This window comes from Phycodurus eques, chromosome 1 (genome assembly GCF_024500275.1).
Source record: "Phycodurus eques isolate BA_2022a chromosome 1, UOR_Pequ_1.1, whole genome shotgun sequence".
Classification (NCBI taxonomy): domain Eukaryota; kingdom Metazoa; phylum Chordata; class Actinopteri; order Syngnathiformes; family Syngnathidae; genus Phycodurus; species Phycodurus eques.
Genome location: NC_084525.1, coordinates 1,949,407 through 1,967,365, shown reverse-complemented (window position 1 = coordinate 1,967,365; position 17,959 = coordinate 1,949,407). Strand labels below are relative to the sequence as shown.

The 17,959-nt window shown below is 42.4% G+C and overlaps 1 protein-coding gene across 1 annotated transcript in view; it reads right to left on the bottom strand.

Annotated features, from left to right (window-relative positions):
* agrn (agrin) overlaps positions 1–17,959 on the bottom strand; it is a 248,631-nt gene that overhangs the window by 56,447 nt on the left and 174,225 nt on the right. Inside the window, 7 exon segments of the mRNA XM_061671858.1 lie at positions 4,073–4,178; positions 4,303–4,427; positions 7,055–7,198; positions 8,651–8,815; positions 10,305–10,405; positions 14,412–14,527; positions 14,741–14,883. Of these exon segments, the coding sequence (XP_061527842.1) occupies positions 4,073–4,178; positions 4,303–4,427; positions 7,055–7,198; positions 8,651–8,815; positions 10,305–10,405; positions 14,412–14,527; positions 14,741–14,883 (900 nt within the window).

The following is a 17,959-nucleotide window of genomic DNA, read 5'->3' as shown; positions in this document are numbered from 1 at the left end:
CACGAAGGCTTTTTTTTTTTTTTTTGCTTCCTAACCGCCCATGGGAATAAATGCATGTGGGTGACTACAAAACGATCCTCATTAGGATTCTCCTAACATTATGTGTATAGCCTAATCACGCAGCTATAATGGCCTTCTTGAATGACAGTTCCTCACTGAGGTGTGAAACACGATACCGCCGGGGACGGACGGTGGAGGCATAGGGAGAGGTGTCAGCTTAGACCTCTGAACATTTTTGTATAGGGACATATTTGGAGTGGAGCGCAAGAGAAGTGGAGATGGTATCATCGACATTGTGGCGGCATGTATTGCCGTTCCCCTCGGCTACACCTGTCGCTCTGCATGCAGGTTTAGTGTCAGGTGGCTGGATGGCTGTGCAGATAATGGCAGAGGCTAAGGTGAGATGGGAGAAAAAGCAACGCTGCATTTACTAAAGTAGTGGCACACCTGCAGGATTTGCAAATGGAAGCATGCATTGGATTTTCAGCCGCAACAACTTCCACTCTCCCGGGAAAAGCTTTTTCAAGATTTCGGAAAGTGTCAGTGGGAATTTCTCAATTTTTCCATTCATTCCGAAGGGTCAGAGATCTTTAATGGTGGACGTTGGAGAGGGCCTACTGGCTCTGCTCCAATATCTGCTCATCCCAAAAGTATTTGATATGAGTCCACACAATCTAGTCCAAGCATGTCTTTATAGACATTGCTTTGAAAAAAAATGGTCTTCACCAATTTGTTCCCACAAATGTACAAGCATACAGTTGACCAGTATTTCTCGGAAAGGTTAGGTTGATCAGATTGATTATTTAATGGATTCAAGGAAAGGTTCCTAACCCTGGTTTAAAGATCGGTTACAGACCACGGAGCAAGGCTACACCGTGCGACTAAAGGGAAACAAGCATTACACACACATTACAATTAAAATGTTCGCTACACTATTTATTTTTTTAAATTAATACAATCAATTATTTTATTTTTTTTTCACATCTGGGTCAAAAAATGCCTGAGATGAACCCAATGCTGTCACATTGACCGGCAGGCAACCGCCTGTGTGAAATAGACGTTAATAATGTGCATTTGTCACTAACGCACTTTGACTCTGAACAAACAAGCAACTGGCTCACATTGATGGTGCGTCACTCGTCACTTTCTGTGTTTTGTACCGTGTTTTTGTCTGTACAGTAGCAGTAGTATTGGATGACTCGACACTCTTCTCCCAACGGTCTGTCAGAGGCCTGACATCTATTAAACGTTCCGTGAAGTCAAACATTTGAACACCTCTTGATTGAAAAGTGTGCTATAGTGTACATATTTAAATATACAGTAGTGTATCTAAAAGACGAAAGGACATAACGCCCATCTCGTTCATTTGATGTTTTTCTCGAATCAGATTCAAGACTTATCTTCATTCCTTTTCCTAATTTTTCCTCTTTGCCGGCCAGTGAACAGATAGAGAGGAAGTGAAGAAATCATTGTCATCACGGTTTGTCTTGAACCGTGTACTTATTGTTGAAACATGGTTATTAACATTGTTTGGAGTGTCAGCCATGCTCAGTTGTAAGGGGTAGGAGGAGGCATGAGGATATAGGAGAGTGAAAGGGAAAAGATGGTGGCCAAGAGAAGAAAGGAGACAGAGTGACAAAGTAAACACGTTAACAAAGGCAGCAGTGGGAGAGAAGATGGCAGAGCAAACAATGGGGGAAGGTTGAGGGATTGAATAATGAGTAATAAAACCTCTGAACACGAGCTGGTGAAGGCAACAGAAGCCTGACTAACGCACAGGCTGGTGATGCCATATGCTGGAATTATTTGCCAATTTGCTGCAAAAGTACAGGTGATAACACCATACGGGAGGAGGACGTCATTGCCAAGTCAGTGGCCACTTCCCACCAGGGCCAAGATGCCTCATTGGTGCAAAGTGCTACCTTTGAGGATTGCACATGAAGGGCTTTTGTTAGGTATCGTGGTATAGTTTGCGACACAGTGCCGTTTGTCTACCCCAATACAAGAACTCTCTCTCTCCAACATAGTGGAATTTCAATGTTGACGCGACATTAGAGAAAACAATAACAAAGGGGTTTAACCTAACCTAACATTGGTACTATTTCCTATGGGAGAATTTTGTGAACGGATTGTGTTCAACCTTGGAGCGTCTACTGTACCTCAATACACAGTCAAATCCATAAGCCCGTGGTGTTGCATGGATGACCAATGCAACACGGAACGTGTGAGTGTTCACAAATCCACCACGTCTGCAAACTCTGCTTGTAGACAGCAGGGGGGATGAAGGGCCCGGGATGGAGCGCAGCAAGCGAAGGAGGCAGAGCTAATGCTAATTCGCACCCAGCCACACGTGAAATGAGCTCCAGATTGAACCCTTGAAGCCTACAGTAGTGGCGGAGATGCTTCCCGCCACGCAACCGCATCCGGAGGGAAAGAATTAAAAGATCCTCCGTCAGGGCGCCTGTCTTTTCCTTCCCCGAGGGCTTGATAGAAAGAGTCTGGGAGAAAAAAAGAATCTGCTTCAAGGCGTCTTTTGGCCTTCCTTCAATGTGCGGCAACACTTGGCGAGGGATTACACACGAGCCACATCACAACTGCCGGGCAATGGAAGCATGGCAAAAAATAGCCTCTTTTCAGTGGTAACAAACTGGCCTGTTGACCTGGTCCCAGCATATCTTTGCTTTCATCGGTGACCCAGGAAATTTAAAGATCAACTGCTTGGCTCCGAAGGATGAGGACAAAAGAGTCTGGCAAAGAGTCCCTAATGGCGGATGGATTAGTTATCCTGGTGACAGGTGTGCAAAGGACTTGGTCACCTGGCCTGAGTGCACTGAGTGATGCAGGGAAAGGACCATTTTCCAGCCAAGACATCTGGTAAGGGCTCATGTCCAGAGCTACACAGCTGGTCCTCCTCATTTTCACTGCAACATTTCCATACCCTTCCAATGTGGCAAAAGCTGGCTGTCACCGTGACACCATTACCAGACAAGAAAGTCATGACCTCGGCTCCCTAAAACACTGCTCCGAACAGTGTCCATTGGCACCTGGACCAAAAAGAGCAGGAACTGTGTCGTTGACTAAACACACATGTGCTGTACATGTCCCGTAATGTTTGTGGCAAATTGGAAATGACACACTTCCAAGAAGGGGTCGAAATCACGACAGCGGGTGAGTGGATGAGACAGCCTGTCAGAGCTTTTTCATTTTTTTAGACTTTCATTACCATGAATCTTCTGCAACTTTCCTCCAGTGACGCATATCAGTTGGCTTTCACCTATGTTATATTCACACAACTCGAAATACATATTCCAACAGTGGAACCTATACGTTTGGAACAATCTGCTTGAGGACGTCAGTCAACCTCTGACTGGTTTGGATTTAAACAAAAACAAAAAACAACAACCTTCAGTCACTATACAGGCAAATGTAACATTAACATGTCAAAATTAGTTACCACAGTCATAAAATACTGTCTTAGGAGGACGTCAGAAAGTTGTATCTCATTAACTGCCTCAAAAGTGTAAAAAAAAAAGAAGTGAACTACTAACCTAGTAATCAAAACACTACCTTCGATGCAGATATTTTAAAGGAAGTTTCCCATGCCACAAATAATAAATTCACAGATAATGTCCTACCCATCATTAATGCTATTAATAATCCAGACATGACCCTCCAACAAAGACATTTACAAATGTAAGCAGCTTGCAAGATAACCTCCTTGGCAGAGGTCTGACTTAGGGTAAAAGGTGGACTACAGTCAGTCACAGGTTATTGTGAGCGGGGATTGATTCCACACCAGCTGCACAAACGTCGGCTATGTGAAACACTGCACTGCGAGTCGTATCCACCAGATCAAAAACAAGCATCAAGCTGGCGATACATGCAAATGGGGATAGAAAACAACAAAAACAAAACAAACAAAAAACGAGTGAAATGATTTCAATTTCAGAGTTGAAGGCCATGAAAGACTGGCGGGAGGGGGTTGCTCGTATGAGGCCCAGAGCGCTTCATGTTGTCATGTGAACGGGCCAAGGAAACGTGTGTGATGCATGGGGGCTTCATTTGGGCTCACCTGTGCATTGTCCAAAGTGTTGCACTGTGATGTCCTTGTCCTGCCTACAGGCAATAGTCCTCAGCTGGCACCGGTCAGCATACATCACCCCGTCGGAACCGCACACCTGCTCCACAGTGACAGATATGGGGGGGAACGTCTTTATCCCCCACTGGACCACGCGAGCAAGCCCTCTCATTTAAAATCGACCCCCCCCCCCCCCCCACCGAAGACCGCTTTGAAAGACACACCTTAGTTTTGTTCCGCTCATCACAGTCGGGTGAAGGGCACTCACAATGGGCGTGACCATTCACCTCAATACAAGACGCTCCAAAACTACAAACTAACTCGTCACATGAATTTGGGGCTTCTGGACCTGAAAGGGAAATTAGTAGATATTATTAGTAATGCTTGTGTTGCCTTTCTGGTTGCAGCACTAATGAGCAAACGCAATAAGCATCCACTTGCAGATTCAAATTAGCTGGCATTTAAATTAATTGAACTACCGTACATATATGAAATTAAATGTAACCAAATTTGGAGCCCCTAAAATCTCCTCACAAGTGCGTTCGCAATTTCAACATAGTCAACGATCCTCTTGTGTTTGCCCTTTTCTATACACTTTTGTATATCAGCACAATCAAAGCAAAAACATCAATAAAAAGAGGTTCACAGTGGTTTCCACTGGATTGTACAGTAATGATGACGAACTCTTTTAATCTACGATAATGTATACAAGTGCAGTTATAAGTATTTTTTGATATACGAAGAGAATAACGATGAATTATTGATAAGGCATATACTCTATTATTTATAATATTTCAGAGTTTTCCTGTAGCACACTATTTCATCCAAACTGCCTCAGCGGCTCAAAAAGAATATGTTAAGGCCTTTCACACGTGAAAGGCTCCCAAAGACGCAGCGCAAAGACGACGGCAACGGGGGTGAAGTCATGCCATATTTGGAAATGGTGACGTAACAGCCTAGAAGGAAGTTGGGAGACTTTCCCCTGCTAAATGGACCGCCACTCGGCAAAATGGATTTGTCATTGTTGGAAAAGAAAGCCCTAACTTTGTTTATTTTAAGGAGGAGGCAGACGCAGCAGCAAAAAAAGGGAATGGGAATATCCCATACTGATCTTATAGTTCCAGGAGGAGCGTTTTGAGGCGTATTTCAAACTGAGCAGGGAGTTCTGAAAGGGAATTTGAAAGTCTCCTGCAGTGACGTCGGTATATCATTTTTCTATTGTCTCAAAGTTCGGGATAGTGGGACACCGCAATTATTATCCCTTCCTCCATTTCCCCCTTGTCGTTTACAGTACAACTCCACTCAGAAATCACTCCGCCAGCCTCTCTCCCATTGGAGGAGCTTTTTTGACGTCAAAGCGTCAACGCTCCTGAATAGAACCCTTTTCTATCCTATGATGCGACGCTGAGCGTCAGACGCCCTCAGCTTTGACGTCAAAACATGCTGACGCCCCCTCAGCACACACACAACGAATGGGAAACTCGTCAGTCGCCTTGCCAAGTGCAGTGTGAAAGCGCCTTTTGCATTGTGAAAATGTCTTCAAAAGTATTTTGCATAGGCTTTTTTTTTTTTTTTTACTTTTTACATACGGTATCTTTTTATATTTAAGCAGCTTTTGCAGCCTTAAGGTTACTGCTGCACGAGCTGAAGGAGCCTGGCGTGCTCCCACCAGGCCATAAATGGAAGGCCTTTGCATCATAGCCCCCCGTCCTGGGCTCCTGCTTTCATGCGCCTCCACCTCCCAGAGCCTTGTGTCTTTTCATCTGACACGGCGACAGTGAAGGGAAGCCCCATCAGTGCGCCCTGTTGCTGACTTGATTGAGCTTTTGATTTCCAGTCAATAGCTGGTAGAGCGTCTTAATCAAGGAGCTGCGTGCCCCACCCACAGCAGGAGCTAACCTTTCTATCAACCTCATTTAAACCCGGCATGTTTTCATTATGCATCCCAAGAATCAATAGTCCTTATGCAGAAATACAAATAAACAGTTTCCAAATTGGAGTAGTATATTTTAAGAGTGAAACATTTGGGGAAAAAAAGGCTCCACTAAGGGCTTAAACATTGTTAAATCTAGTGAATAAATGAGCGACTTACTATCGGATATTTCATCTGATTTTTGATTTCATTGTGAGTAACACAGCCACACTAAAAAAAAAAATACTATGAGAATAAACTCTTTGGATTATTAGAATAAAGCAGGAATCATGAGAAAACCACTACAATACAGCATCTGATTACAAAAATTGTACTTGGAGGAGAAGAAAGGTCTTATTTTGTTAAAGTCAAATATTATAAGAAGTTGTAGTTTATGAGAATAACGTTCTAATTTACAAGGATATAGATGCCGTATCATGATAATAATCCTGCAGTATCACAAGAAGAAAGTTGTACATTTACGGGGGAAAGGTACCAATTTCATGACAATAAAGTCATCATTTTATCAAAACAAAGTTGTTGTTTTATTAAGAAAAAAAAAAACTAAATTAGGAGATTATAGTCATTTTTAAAATAAGAGTAATAAAATGATATTATGAAAATGTAGTATTATTACAAGAACAAATGCCTGCTTAACCCATTCACTGCCATTGACGGCTTTCGAAGTCAAATATCCATGTTAACTGGGAAGGCTGGCAGTGATTAAATACGTGCATATATCACATGAAAAAAAAAAAATTTAAAAAAGGAAAAAAACTCAGGTAGATACAATTCCCCCCAAAATTTACACAGGAAGTTGGACATGTACTGCAAAAATGAAGATAAAAACAACTTCCTTGGTGGAAATAATAAAATATTAATGAGCAATGTGTCATTAAAATGTACATTCCAGCATCGTCTTCCTTGCTATTAATAATTGGCAGACGCCTCTATTGGATCCTAAGTTATCCCCAAAATGATAACATTAATGAATAAAGAAGCGAGTAGCAAAAGTGGATTGCCATTTTTTGTCAATTTTGTTCTGGTAATTGCCTCTGTATTACCTTTGTCACAGCCATTCATGCCCATATTGCTTCCATCTGGACACACATTGCACTTCATGCCCTTCACCCCGGCCTTACAAGAGCACAGACCCGACATCTGCTCACAGTCGTCACGCACGGAGCCGCTGGTGTCGCAGTTGCACGCTGCCCGTGGACAAGGAGAGAGGAAAAGATTGATTAAAGAGGTGGAGCAATTAAGTGGAAGGACAGCAACTGTCCTGCAACTCACAAAGGCTGAGAGGCCACAGAGGAAGACAAGAAACAGACAAAGACAAACACCCTGGCGGGCAACAACAATCCTGTCCTGTTCCTGAAATCAATGACGTGTGCTTTTCTTTCTCTTGCGGGATCGAGTTTTGGCGTGCATCCCTCTGCAATGCTTGCTGTAGGCAAACCTTGTCAAGGGAGGCTGAGGAACATCTCAGCTTGTTGACTAGAAATGATCTGCGGCTTTGGAAGCATCTGAACTTTGACACCTCAGCTGCAGGAAATCACAAGGATTAACGGGGGCCGACACGGACTGCTTCAATACAAATGGATGTTCATTCAATTCAGTGCGGTTGGACAAGACTATGTTGACTTTCCTAAACAAAGACATTAGGGAGTCGTTTGTAAATTCCAATAAGATGGTTGTGATTACATATTTAAATCCAAAGTGAACATTACATTTAAAAACTATTTGTCATCATTTTAAAAAGCTTTGGAAAGAATCCATGGATAAATGAAAATGCCCAAATTTAACTTTTGACCAGGCCACAAAACGATAGTGTTCTTGAAAAAATAAATAAATACAATTTGTGTACTTTTGTATTAAAGCTGTGGTTTCAATTGTTACATTTTTAAAGGAGGCGCAATATTTTTCTCAGGTGCCTTAATAACATGTCTATGCCATGCCTTTATGAAAATAACGCAAAGATCGAGATTTAAAGACACCCTTTTCTGTCCCAATTTTGCTTTGCTGGATTTTTTTCATTTTTTATTTGAAATTGTTTAACCAGGAAAGCCTAATTGAGATGAAAAATCTCCTTTACAAGAGTGTCTTTGGCCACGTCAACAAGTAGTCATGAACGAAAAAGAACATAAAAAATAAAGCAAAAATAAATAAAAAGGCACACCAACATATCCAGTGAAAGTTTTAAGGGTGCAGTCTTGTCTCGAGCAAATGAAGTGGCTCATTTTCTGTGGTGCTCACACTGCGCCCCATCTCCAGAGAGAACACAGAGTGCTTTTTTGTTACCATGACAACCGGGGGGAGCGCTATGGCCTCGGGACTAAGCGAGCGAGGATCTTTGCTCAGCGTAGTTGGCACGTCACGGGCGGAGAAGTTCGGTGTGGCAATGGTATTATGTAAATTAGCCAAACTGCGTCGATACAATTCAGCAAAATGCAGAACAACTCACTTACATAATCAATTTCGGAAATATGCAGCTGACAAAAGATTGACTTGTTGTGCAATTTCACACTTGACGGTCGGGCAGGTATTTGAGATACCCAACTATTTTCGACAGAAACGTCGAAATGAAATGTTCTGACACATGTGTGACTCAGGTGATAGTTGGGCATTCAAAATGGCAGACGCCCAAACGAAAGGCTTACGTGTGCAGCCGCTCATGTTCTCCGTCACAATGCCGCGGAAGTTCCAGAAGCCCGGCTCGCAGCGGTCACACTTCTGCCCCCCGACACCCGGCTTGCAAGAGCACTGACCCGTGGCTGGGTCACATGTACCCTTGTAGGAGCCATAGACATTACATTGGCAGGTGCCTGAGGACAACACAACAACAACAAGGACAAAATAAATTCCTCAACAATACGTTGTTTATGACAGGTACTTCTCCTACCACGCTACTTCAAATGGAGAGTTTGTGGATTTAAGCAAGGCTCGGTGTTCCGCAAATAGATGGCGAAGAGAGTGAGTCTAAATCTCACCGAAATCTGCGCTTATCCCCATTTCAAATTGGGTTTTTCATCCACACTCACAGCAACAGTCGAGAGTTCACAATAGACACTCATCGTTGCGGTTTTCCTAATTCAATGGACCTTATGCACAGCAACGCACTGAGCATTTCCGGTGTAAGGCTTAGGTACCGTAAAGGTTTCCATGGTAACTATATTACAAGCTACTGGTACGTTATCTGACTGACAAACGAGCTCAGTAGATAGATGACTATTAACCTGGGGTTGTGTAATACTAGTACTTTCCAAAGTCGAAATGACATCGAAAGGGAGTTTTAACGTTTCCCACGTTGTCACTATGGCGACTGGAAATTAACATGCCACCTTACACCAAACGTGGAAGTCCTACGTGCACAGATTCCTTTTTCTATTTTTATTTTGTACCGACTGGAAAAGCTATCGTCAAGGACATTAGGTTTCATGAGCTTAGTTCTCTTGTAATTAATTTCGACTAATTGAAGTAAGGCATCTTTTGTCAGTGATGTAATTCATCTACTTTTACTTCAATTGGGATGTTATTTGCACATAGTTGCAAGAGTGCTTTAATTGTTTTAATATGAACAGTGCGTGATCTATTTTTCAATTTGTTTAACCACGATTGACTGTAAAGTAATTAACAGGCTTGACTCCGGCCGGAACAGACTATTTACATTGTCATTGTTAGAATGAGAAAAAAGGTCTGGAAATAGAGAATCAAGCGTCTTCGATTATTTTTTAATTAATATGATACATAAGTAATCCACACTCAAAACCCCGCCCACATTTTGCTATTGGAGAGCTGATGTTGGAAAATGTTGATGTTTTTTTATATACCAAATATTCTTTTTTTCTTCTATAAACCCACAAATACAAGATTGCTTCCGCACTTATTCTGTCAGAAAAAGATTTGCCAAAAGGGTTGTTTTCAAGGTGTCAGTCAAACAAAAGTTAAATGCACGCATATGCTTTATGTATACAAATATGGGATGATATACATAAACACGAACGAAGCCTAAACATTGACCGAATATTGTCCTCTGTGAGGGCTCTGTGGTGACATCTTGTGTTAAGCAAAGGACAGTGTAGACATTTAAAGTTCCTACGAGTGCTTTGTCATGGTGCACTTCGGCATTTACCTGAGCTGGGAGGATGCGCGTCGACCTGTTTTACCAAATGCCGAAGTAAATTGCACATATACCGGATTGAAAAGCTACCAAACCACACAAACAGCAATGATGACATAATTTGATCTGATGATATAATATTGTGAAAACAACAAAAGCCAAAGGGGCACAGCAGAATATAGAGGAGGACTCACTTGGACAGCCAGCCAGTCCGACTCCCAATGCGGCTGTGAAGTTGTCGGCACAGCAGCCGTACACAGACAGAGAGCAGTGTCGGGACTCGGTGGGCTCCGGGCGGCGATGTGGCTGAAATCACAGATGGGGTGGGAAACAAAAGGGAAAAAGAGGATGAGGCATGTGACCGTGAGTGAAAGAAGACAAATAATTTGTTGCGTAGGGGGAACGCCACAGTCACACGATCGCTATAGTCCCTTTTTTGTGAACAATGAGATTGGCTCAAGGGGCAGGGACAGAAGGTGGGGGGCTACTGGTCGGCTTTTAGATGAAAAATCCGATTGGCGACTTCCTCGACAGTGGCTCAAAATCCGGGGGGGGGGGGGGGGGAAATGTATGCCAGTATCATGTAAAAATGACACAGCGAAAACAAACAATGGTGCAGCTGACATTTACTACCTACTTGGAGACATGTTCTTCATTTGTTCCTGTCGGATATAACAGGATTGAAAATACCGCCCTTCAGCCATCTCCACATCCTCAAACAGTCAGACATGCTACATACAGTAATACTGTGGGATTGCCAGACAGGTTCTCTGTACCTTCATTTTGTGTGGCGCTTCTTTGTTTGAGGATGCGGCAGCCTTCAACCGAGCAACCGGCATTCATAAAAACAGACATTCCAAAAAAGGATGATAATTAAGCAAGAAAAATGGCAAGTGCCCCGACCGGAATCATTCATTTGTTTTCCAGTGGGTTTTTTCTTCTTCCCCGATACGATATAGAGCAGTGATTCAACTGCAACATTTTTGGAAAAAATGGTCCACAATTTTTGAATCCTTAATCTCATCAATGCAGTGTAATTTTCCATCATGTGTCTCCTGATCCTGAACGGCACTGCCAGCCCCTCGTTTGACATTTTGGCCTTGTGGGAGCGAACGGCAATTTTTGGCCTATGGGGTAGTTTTTCTTCAGATATATGGATTCTGCCTAGCAGCAAGTGGCTGGGCATGTGTTGCATGAAAACAGCTGCTAGATGACTTTTATCGTATTAATGGTAACTTTTACAAATGTTTGAATGTTTTTTTTTAGTCTCTGTACGCTTTATAGTAGTAGAAATCTGTGCCCGTGCAAACGTAACCAGCAATCAAAACAATTATGTTGATTTGCACACTGCTGCGCCTGCGAGAAGGCAAATGTTTTCTTACATTAAGCCTATAATAAATCAAGAATATTTTTGTCCAGTTTGCGTGATTGATAGTGAAGTATTTTCATCGAAAGATGAATTGCCTTTTGAAGAGCACGTCCGACCGTACGAGCAAGTGTCGTAGTTTTCCTGTTACGCAGCGTATCTAAGTCTTTGGTACCCATCCCACTTATTTTTAGGAAACAAATTAAAAGCCCAAAATATCATTCGAAATATCCATCCGATGATTCGTGCCTAGTTTTTAAGAGAGAGACAAAGTGGTACAGACAGAGAGAGCACAGATCTCTCCCTCTCAATGCTGCCCATTTGCCGTTGGGCTGGCTGAAGATATAGTATATTTATATATTCATAAACCGCACTGGTTACTGGTGCGAATTTGAGCTTCGGCCTAATCGTGACGACTGGGCTCGCTCCTTTTCTCCAGTGCTTTTCCAGCGCCGGGGATGGGCATTGGTCACACTTCATTTCACTTGCCACTTTCCTCAGCTCAATTCCGCTATCTCTACTGAGCCTATTAAGTCAAGTCGAACTTTTAGGTTCTTATGTTCGTCCTGCCCTTCAAGGGTTTTCACTGTTCAGTTGCCATTGTCTGGCCCAATCGCGCTTGCACCGTGACCCGTGATGCTCCCCACAACCTGTCGAGGTCTGTTGCGTGGCTTTCTCTGGGTTGTCGCTACTATTTAGACACAACCCCTCGAGCAGATACCGTAAATTCTTTCAAGTGGAACTCGTCAATACTAAAACATACTAAATAATAACACACTGTGGTGCATTGCAGATGCCTTGCATGCTGTATGCTTAATGTTAGATTCCTATTCCAGGCCTGTGGCAAACTTTTGACTCCATGCACCTTGATCTACAGTACATACTGTATACTGTAGTTTCTGTTGTGCAGTTCAAAATGTATTGATTCTGTATATAATTCAGAGAGCAAATACTTATATGGTGCAATATTGTTTTCCATTGTTTCTACAACAATGGTGAATTATAATGTCTATTGTATCTTATTCTATTTTACAAAATTCAAGTGATGAAGCAGATGGTGTTTTTCACCCTGAAGGTTTATTTGCTGTGGACAGTCTTCTTCTAATGTTGTTCTTAACGCCACATGTTAAGTGCGCTCTTCGTTTTGGAATATGTGCCACAAAACAAACAAACAAACAAAAAAAGCTGGCATGATGCAGATTCAAACTCCATAGTTTTGTGAGACTTCAGAGGTGTATTTCTTCGACATATATTTAGTCATATTTCAAATTGTACAAAAGCACCAGGTTGGTTTGACTTTTGCGTTTCTACGGTATTTCCTTGTTGGCCTGTTTAAACTAAACTAGTAACAAGTGAATTTTTCAGAAATCTTGAATACGGATTTGCAAGTTATAAGGATGGGTTCAAATAAAAAGCAAATGCAGCTGACGAAAACCTTTGGCACGTTCCGCAAAAAAGTGTTCTTTGGAATACCGAAAACACAGCTTGGCTTTCCATGCGCTGCCAAGCCAAGCATGTTTCGATGCTTCTTTAGTTGTTGAGGTCAAATGAAGTTTCTCCCTACACAGCTAATGCGAAGGCCAGTGAAATTCCCCAACATCCGAGTTTCATACCATTGGCCAATGGGAGAGGAGAGCTCGGCGCTCTCGTGCCCGTAGAGGGCTCTTTGGAAAAGGGATTGATTATCCGTGGATGGAAGAAAAGCGTGACAGTCAGAGCCTAAAGAGGCCAGCTCAGGAAGCAGAACAATCTCAAGGGATGGGTGTGAAAACACCGGCAATTTCCCCTCTTTCTCCATCTTACTCTCTTTGATTCCCACGGGGAATCAAACAGGCTGAAATGATCACATGAAATCCCTTAAGTGGCCTTCGCTCCGCTTCCAGTCACATGCAGAACGTTGATCTCCATATAACTTTGGAAAGAAGAAGACGACGACGACCCGTGCGGTTTAGCGGCCGATCCGACTCATCTAAACTCATTTAGTTGGAGACAAAGAGAGGGCGTTGGTCCTCCAATCAGAAGCCAAGGGTACTTACTATACAGTGTGCACGCTATGTACGACAGTAAGTACAAATCATGTACTGTAGATTGGAAAATGGCTGTTGTCTCCTTGACAAACGCATACAAACAGTGGCGCGGTATATCCCGAGCTTTTAGTGAGAGCAAAATTATGAAAAATCGGAAGAGTAGTCGGAGAATGAATGTTTGTCCAGTTGTGTTGCAGGGCTGAAATGAAAAGACAAGGAACAAAGTCAAGGTATATTACACCATGGGGATGTAAAGTTAATAAAATAAGATAACAAATAATCAAACCAAGTAAAATTTGGATTACTTCTATTGTATGAAATGACAAAATCATGATGCACCTTTTCCAACAATATTTGAGTAACCTGTAATTCCTGTTAATTATTGTAAATTCTCATTGAAGATATCCATCCATCCGATTTCTGCGCCGCTTATCCTTATTAGGCCCGCAGGTGAGCCGGAGCCAATCCCAGAGAGGCAGGGTACACCCTGAACTGGATGCTGGCCAATCGCAGGGCACACATAGACCATTCATATAGACAAACGACCATTCGCAAATTCACTCAATTTAATCTTCAATTCACCTAACCTGCATGGTTTTGGAATGTGGGAGGAAACCGGTGTACCTGAAGAAAGCGCACACACAAGCATGGGAACACGCAAAGTCCACACAGGAAGGAAGGCCTGAGTCGAGATTTGAAGCCCAAACCTCAAAGCGGTGAGGCAAGCGTGCCAACCACTTGTCACCTTGCCGGCCCCATGGCAAAATTCCCACCTCTTTGCTTTCGTTCGACTAAATTCCAACGACGGTACCCCGACTTTTACGAATCCTCCCCCATCAATGGATGACATGAGCGAGTGAGAGAGGTGGGATGCCGATGACAATGAAGGGTGGCGATGCATTGAGAGGAGGCACAGACCTGCACACAATCCCAGGCGCTGAACTGTCAACTGCTCTTGTTTCTCACATCTGGCTTTCTTCAGCTCGCACTCGTTTCTGTAGCTTTTGCCGTCTGAGCCGCAAACCTACATGTACAAAAAACAGGGAACTTCTGTTATGTCCATATATAGCTATCTATGATGTTTATAACATCATGGTAGGTAGTCATATAGTAGTAATAACATATTTTTCAATGACTTAACAGTAATTTTATTCCGAGTTCATCTCACGAGGATAATTTAATGAATTTATGGTCATCAATTTATTTCAGAATTGACTCAAAGGGAAACAATCACTACCTCGACATGCGGCACAGTGTGGCAAGTGAAATCGCACACGCATCGGTCTTCTTCGGCATCTTCGTCGAACGAGCCTCCAAACAAGCGACAGCGGTCTTGTTCGCAGCTCTCCGCACCAGACCCCGACCCTCCTGAGCCACAGTCTGCAAGAGAATTATCACAGGCATACTGCTAAGTCGCATAGGAACACACGGGTGAGATGGCCGCCAATCAGTGGAAGGTTCAATACGTTATTGTAATACTATTTGTCAGTTTAAAGAAGATGAACTCTTCACACATTACCTGTACAATCGTTACGAGTTTTGTCACAGCCTAAATTCAACCCCTGGAGTGGATTAATACTACTTTTTTAATGGGGAAATTAATTTGAAATAAATTCAGCCCCCTGCCACTAACGGTGTTTGAGTTCAGAGAGTCCACAGAAACAAGCGTGGCCTCCAACTGTGCAGAGAAAGAAAAAAAAAACAGTGGGAAGGCGTACTTTATGGCTGCCTGCTTTCAGATATGAGAATTTAACTAAACACAACATTGAGTTAATCGTGTTCTTCAATTTGAATTAAAGCTCCCAAGACCCTTAAGAAAGTTGTCCCAGTAGCTCCTTCACAGTGACCTTGGAAGAAATTGTATTGGTTCACTTGTACAAGTCAACGAGGTGCTCAGGTGGGCCATATGTCGAACAACACCCCATAATTCAGACCATGACCACGACCGTTGGGATCACAAAACTGCTGTTGCAGATGCTGTATAAACTTTAGCACACGGCGATAAATCCAAAGTCTTAAAAACGGCAACGAAGAGGAGAGAAAGAGAAGCTGCGGGACTGTTGGGGGACTCGTTTAGGGGAAACAACAAACCTCGAGTAAAACTCCTGTGGGAGATGAGGTGAAAGCGCGTGAAGGCAGGGAATGAAAGGAGTCGGCTTGAAAAAGATGTGGGAGAAATGTCAGATGGAGAGAGTACGTGAGAGAAGCACCCTAGAGGGAAACAGAAAATTTCATTGCAAACAAATTTGTTGTTCAAAAAAGAAAAGGGCAACGTCCAACTAAAAGCTCCTAAATGCAGTTGAATGACAAAAAAATACAAATAAATGTAATTGAGGTCATGTCATTGTCGTCCAACCACGAACATTGGTTGTTTTGGTGACCTTTTTACACAGCAGTTTTGTAAATCCTAAGTCACATACATTTAGCAAGAATACACCAAAAAATATTAAACTGACTGTCGGGAAACCAGGAGCGGTGGGGCTTTGGCCGTGGAAGAACCTATGAAATACCATAAAATCCACATAAATTCATAGAGATGCACTCCAAAATCATGTAGCGACAAGCTTTGCCTCATAATAGACCTGCAACCTTAATATAAGATTGCTCGCGTATTGCCAACTATCATGCAAATTCGAACCTTCCAATCTAAATTGTGAGAAAAGTTATACGACATTCTCACAGGTACATTCTATAACAAGTCAACTGAGCAGAAAGAGAATGAAATAACAGCAGAGGCATTCCAGGGATGGCCACTTGTGCCTGCACCATTGTACGCCACCTAAGCAGTACACAAAAGAAAAATGCAGACGAAGCCAATTGGTATTCCGCTCAAGCCTCCTTCTCCGAGACAAATAAATAGAAGCGATAAGACACTGCAATGGAATATAGAAAAGTGAAAAGCAAACGGGGAGTCCTAATTAGCTTTTGCACTCTGATGTGCCCACCACAGCAGCTGGAGAACCTTTCAATTAATGCGTGCCCAGCCAAGATGACTACATCAGCTCTCTGCATTGCCCATCCAGTCACTGTTACTGAATCTCGTCGAAACCCTCCATCTATTTAGCCAAGGGAGCGCTATTAAGATGCAGTGGTGAGGACAAGGAGAGGACGTAAATAGCATACAAAACAGGCTGAGGGAAAATACATCATTTTCAGCATTTGACAATGTCAATAATAGAGGAAGATGTTTTTGTCTAAGATGTTTCCAAACACGTAGAAGTGATGGACAAGGCAATACTAGAAGACAATATGAGTGCGACAACATCCATTCGACCACTTTAGTCAGGTTATTCACGTCTGTGAGGGCCAAAAAAAAACAGCGTCGTGTCAAAGTCAAGATTAACTCGGACTTTAGTGGTGAAAAGCAAATGGCTCTATTTGCTTGTTGTAGCTCCAATAAATTTAATCAGACTGACCGGGTAACTAAAGCACTACTCGGAATGAGTGTGTATGATAGGCGAGGTAGAAACCTGCATTGCACTTAGAAATTCCGAAACTCCCCATCTGGGTACCAACGCCAGTTTTCCATTCTGATAAGGGTTGATATATGGGCATTGTTATGCTATGAACAACGTTTTAGTCTTCAATTAATTTCTTGGATTGGCATTTTCAAATGACAATCGCCTCTCTTAGCATTCACACAGGATTTTTCAAGGATATGACATTCTAGTTTATCTCGTCTGTTAATAAGCGTTAACCTCCACCATAGGTTTATGCGCTGCTCTCACGTGCCACTTTTCCCGAGTGGTGAAAGGACGCTAAAGCCAGGACAACCCGAGTGTGAAATTAAACAGGTGATAAATTTTCCTGTAAGGTGGACAGCGGGGACGCTGTTATTTTTCATTACTGCTAAATTAAAACACTGCGAAAACAAGGTCAGTTTTATGGTTTCCGCCCTTGGTTCCGTCAAGCAAGACTAAAGATGAGTTTTCTCATTGTGACTCAAAGAGCCACTGGAGTTCTGTGAAAATCATACTTTTTGCTGGATAATGGTATATTAAATAATGGATGGTTACCTACCTAAAGTGGAAACCAGATGTTTACATACACTGTATCAAAAAAACTGTCTGAACATGAAATCAGACTAAACCTTTACCCAAATTATTTATATTTGCTAAATGCCAGACTAATGGGAGAAAGATTTGTTTCGACACATTTTCATTACTTTCTTCAAAGTTTACATACATTTTATTAGGATTTGGTACCATTGCATTCAGATTGTATGACTTGGGTCAAATGTTTTGGATTTCATTTCACGGGCTTCTTACAATAGTTGGCAGAAATATTGACCCATTCCTCCTGACAAAACAATGGTGTAACTGAGCCAAGTTTGTAGGCCACTTTGCTCACACATGCCTCTTCAGGTCTACCCCAAAATTTTAAATAGGACTGAGATCAAGGTTTGTGATGGCCACTCCAAAACATTGACTTTGTTATCCTTAAGACACTTTGTAAC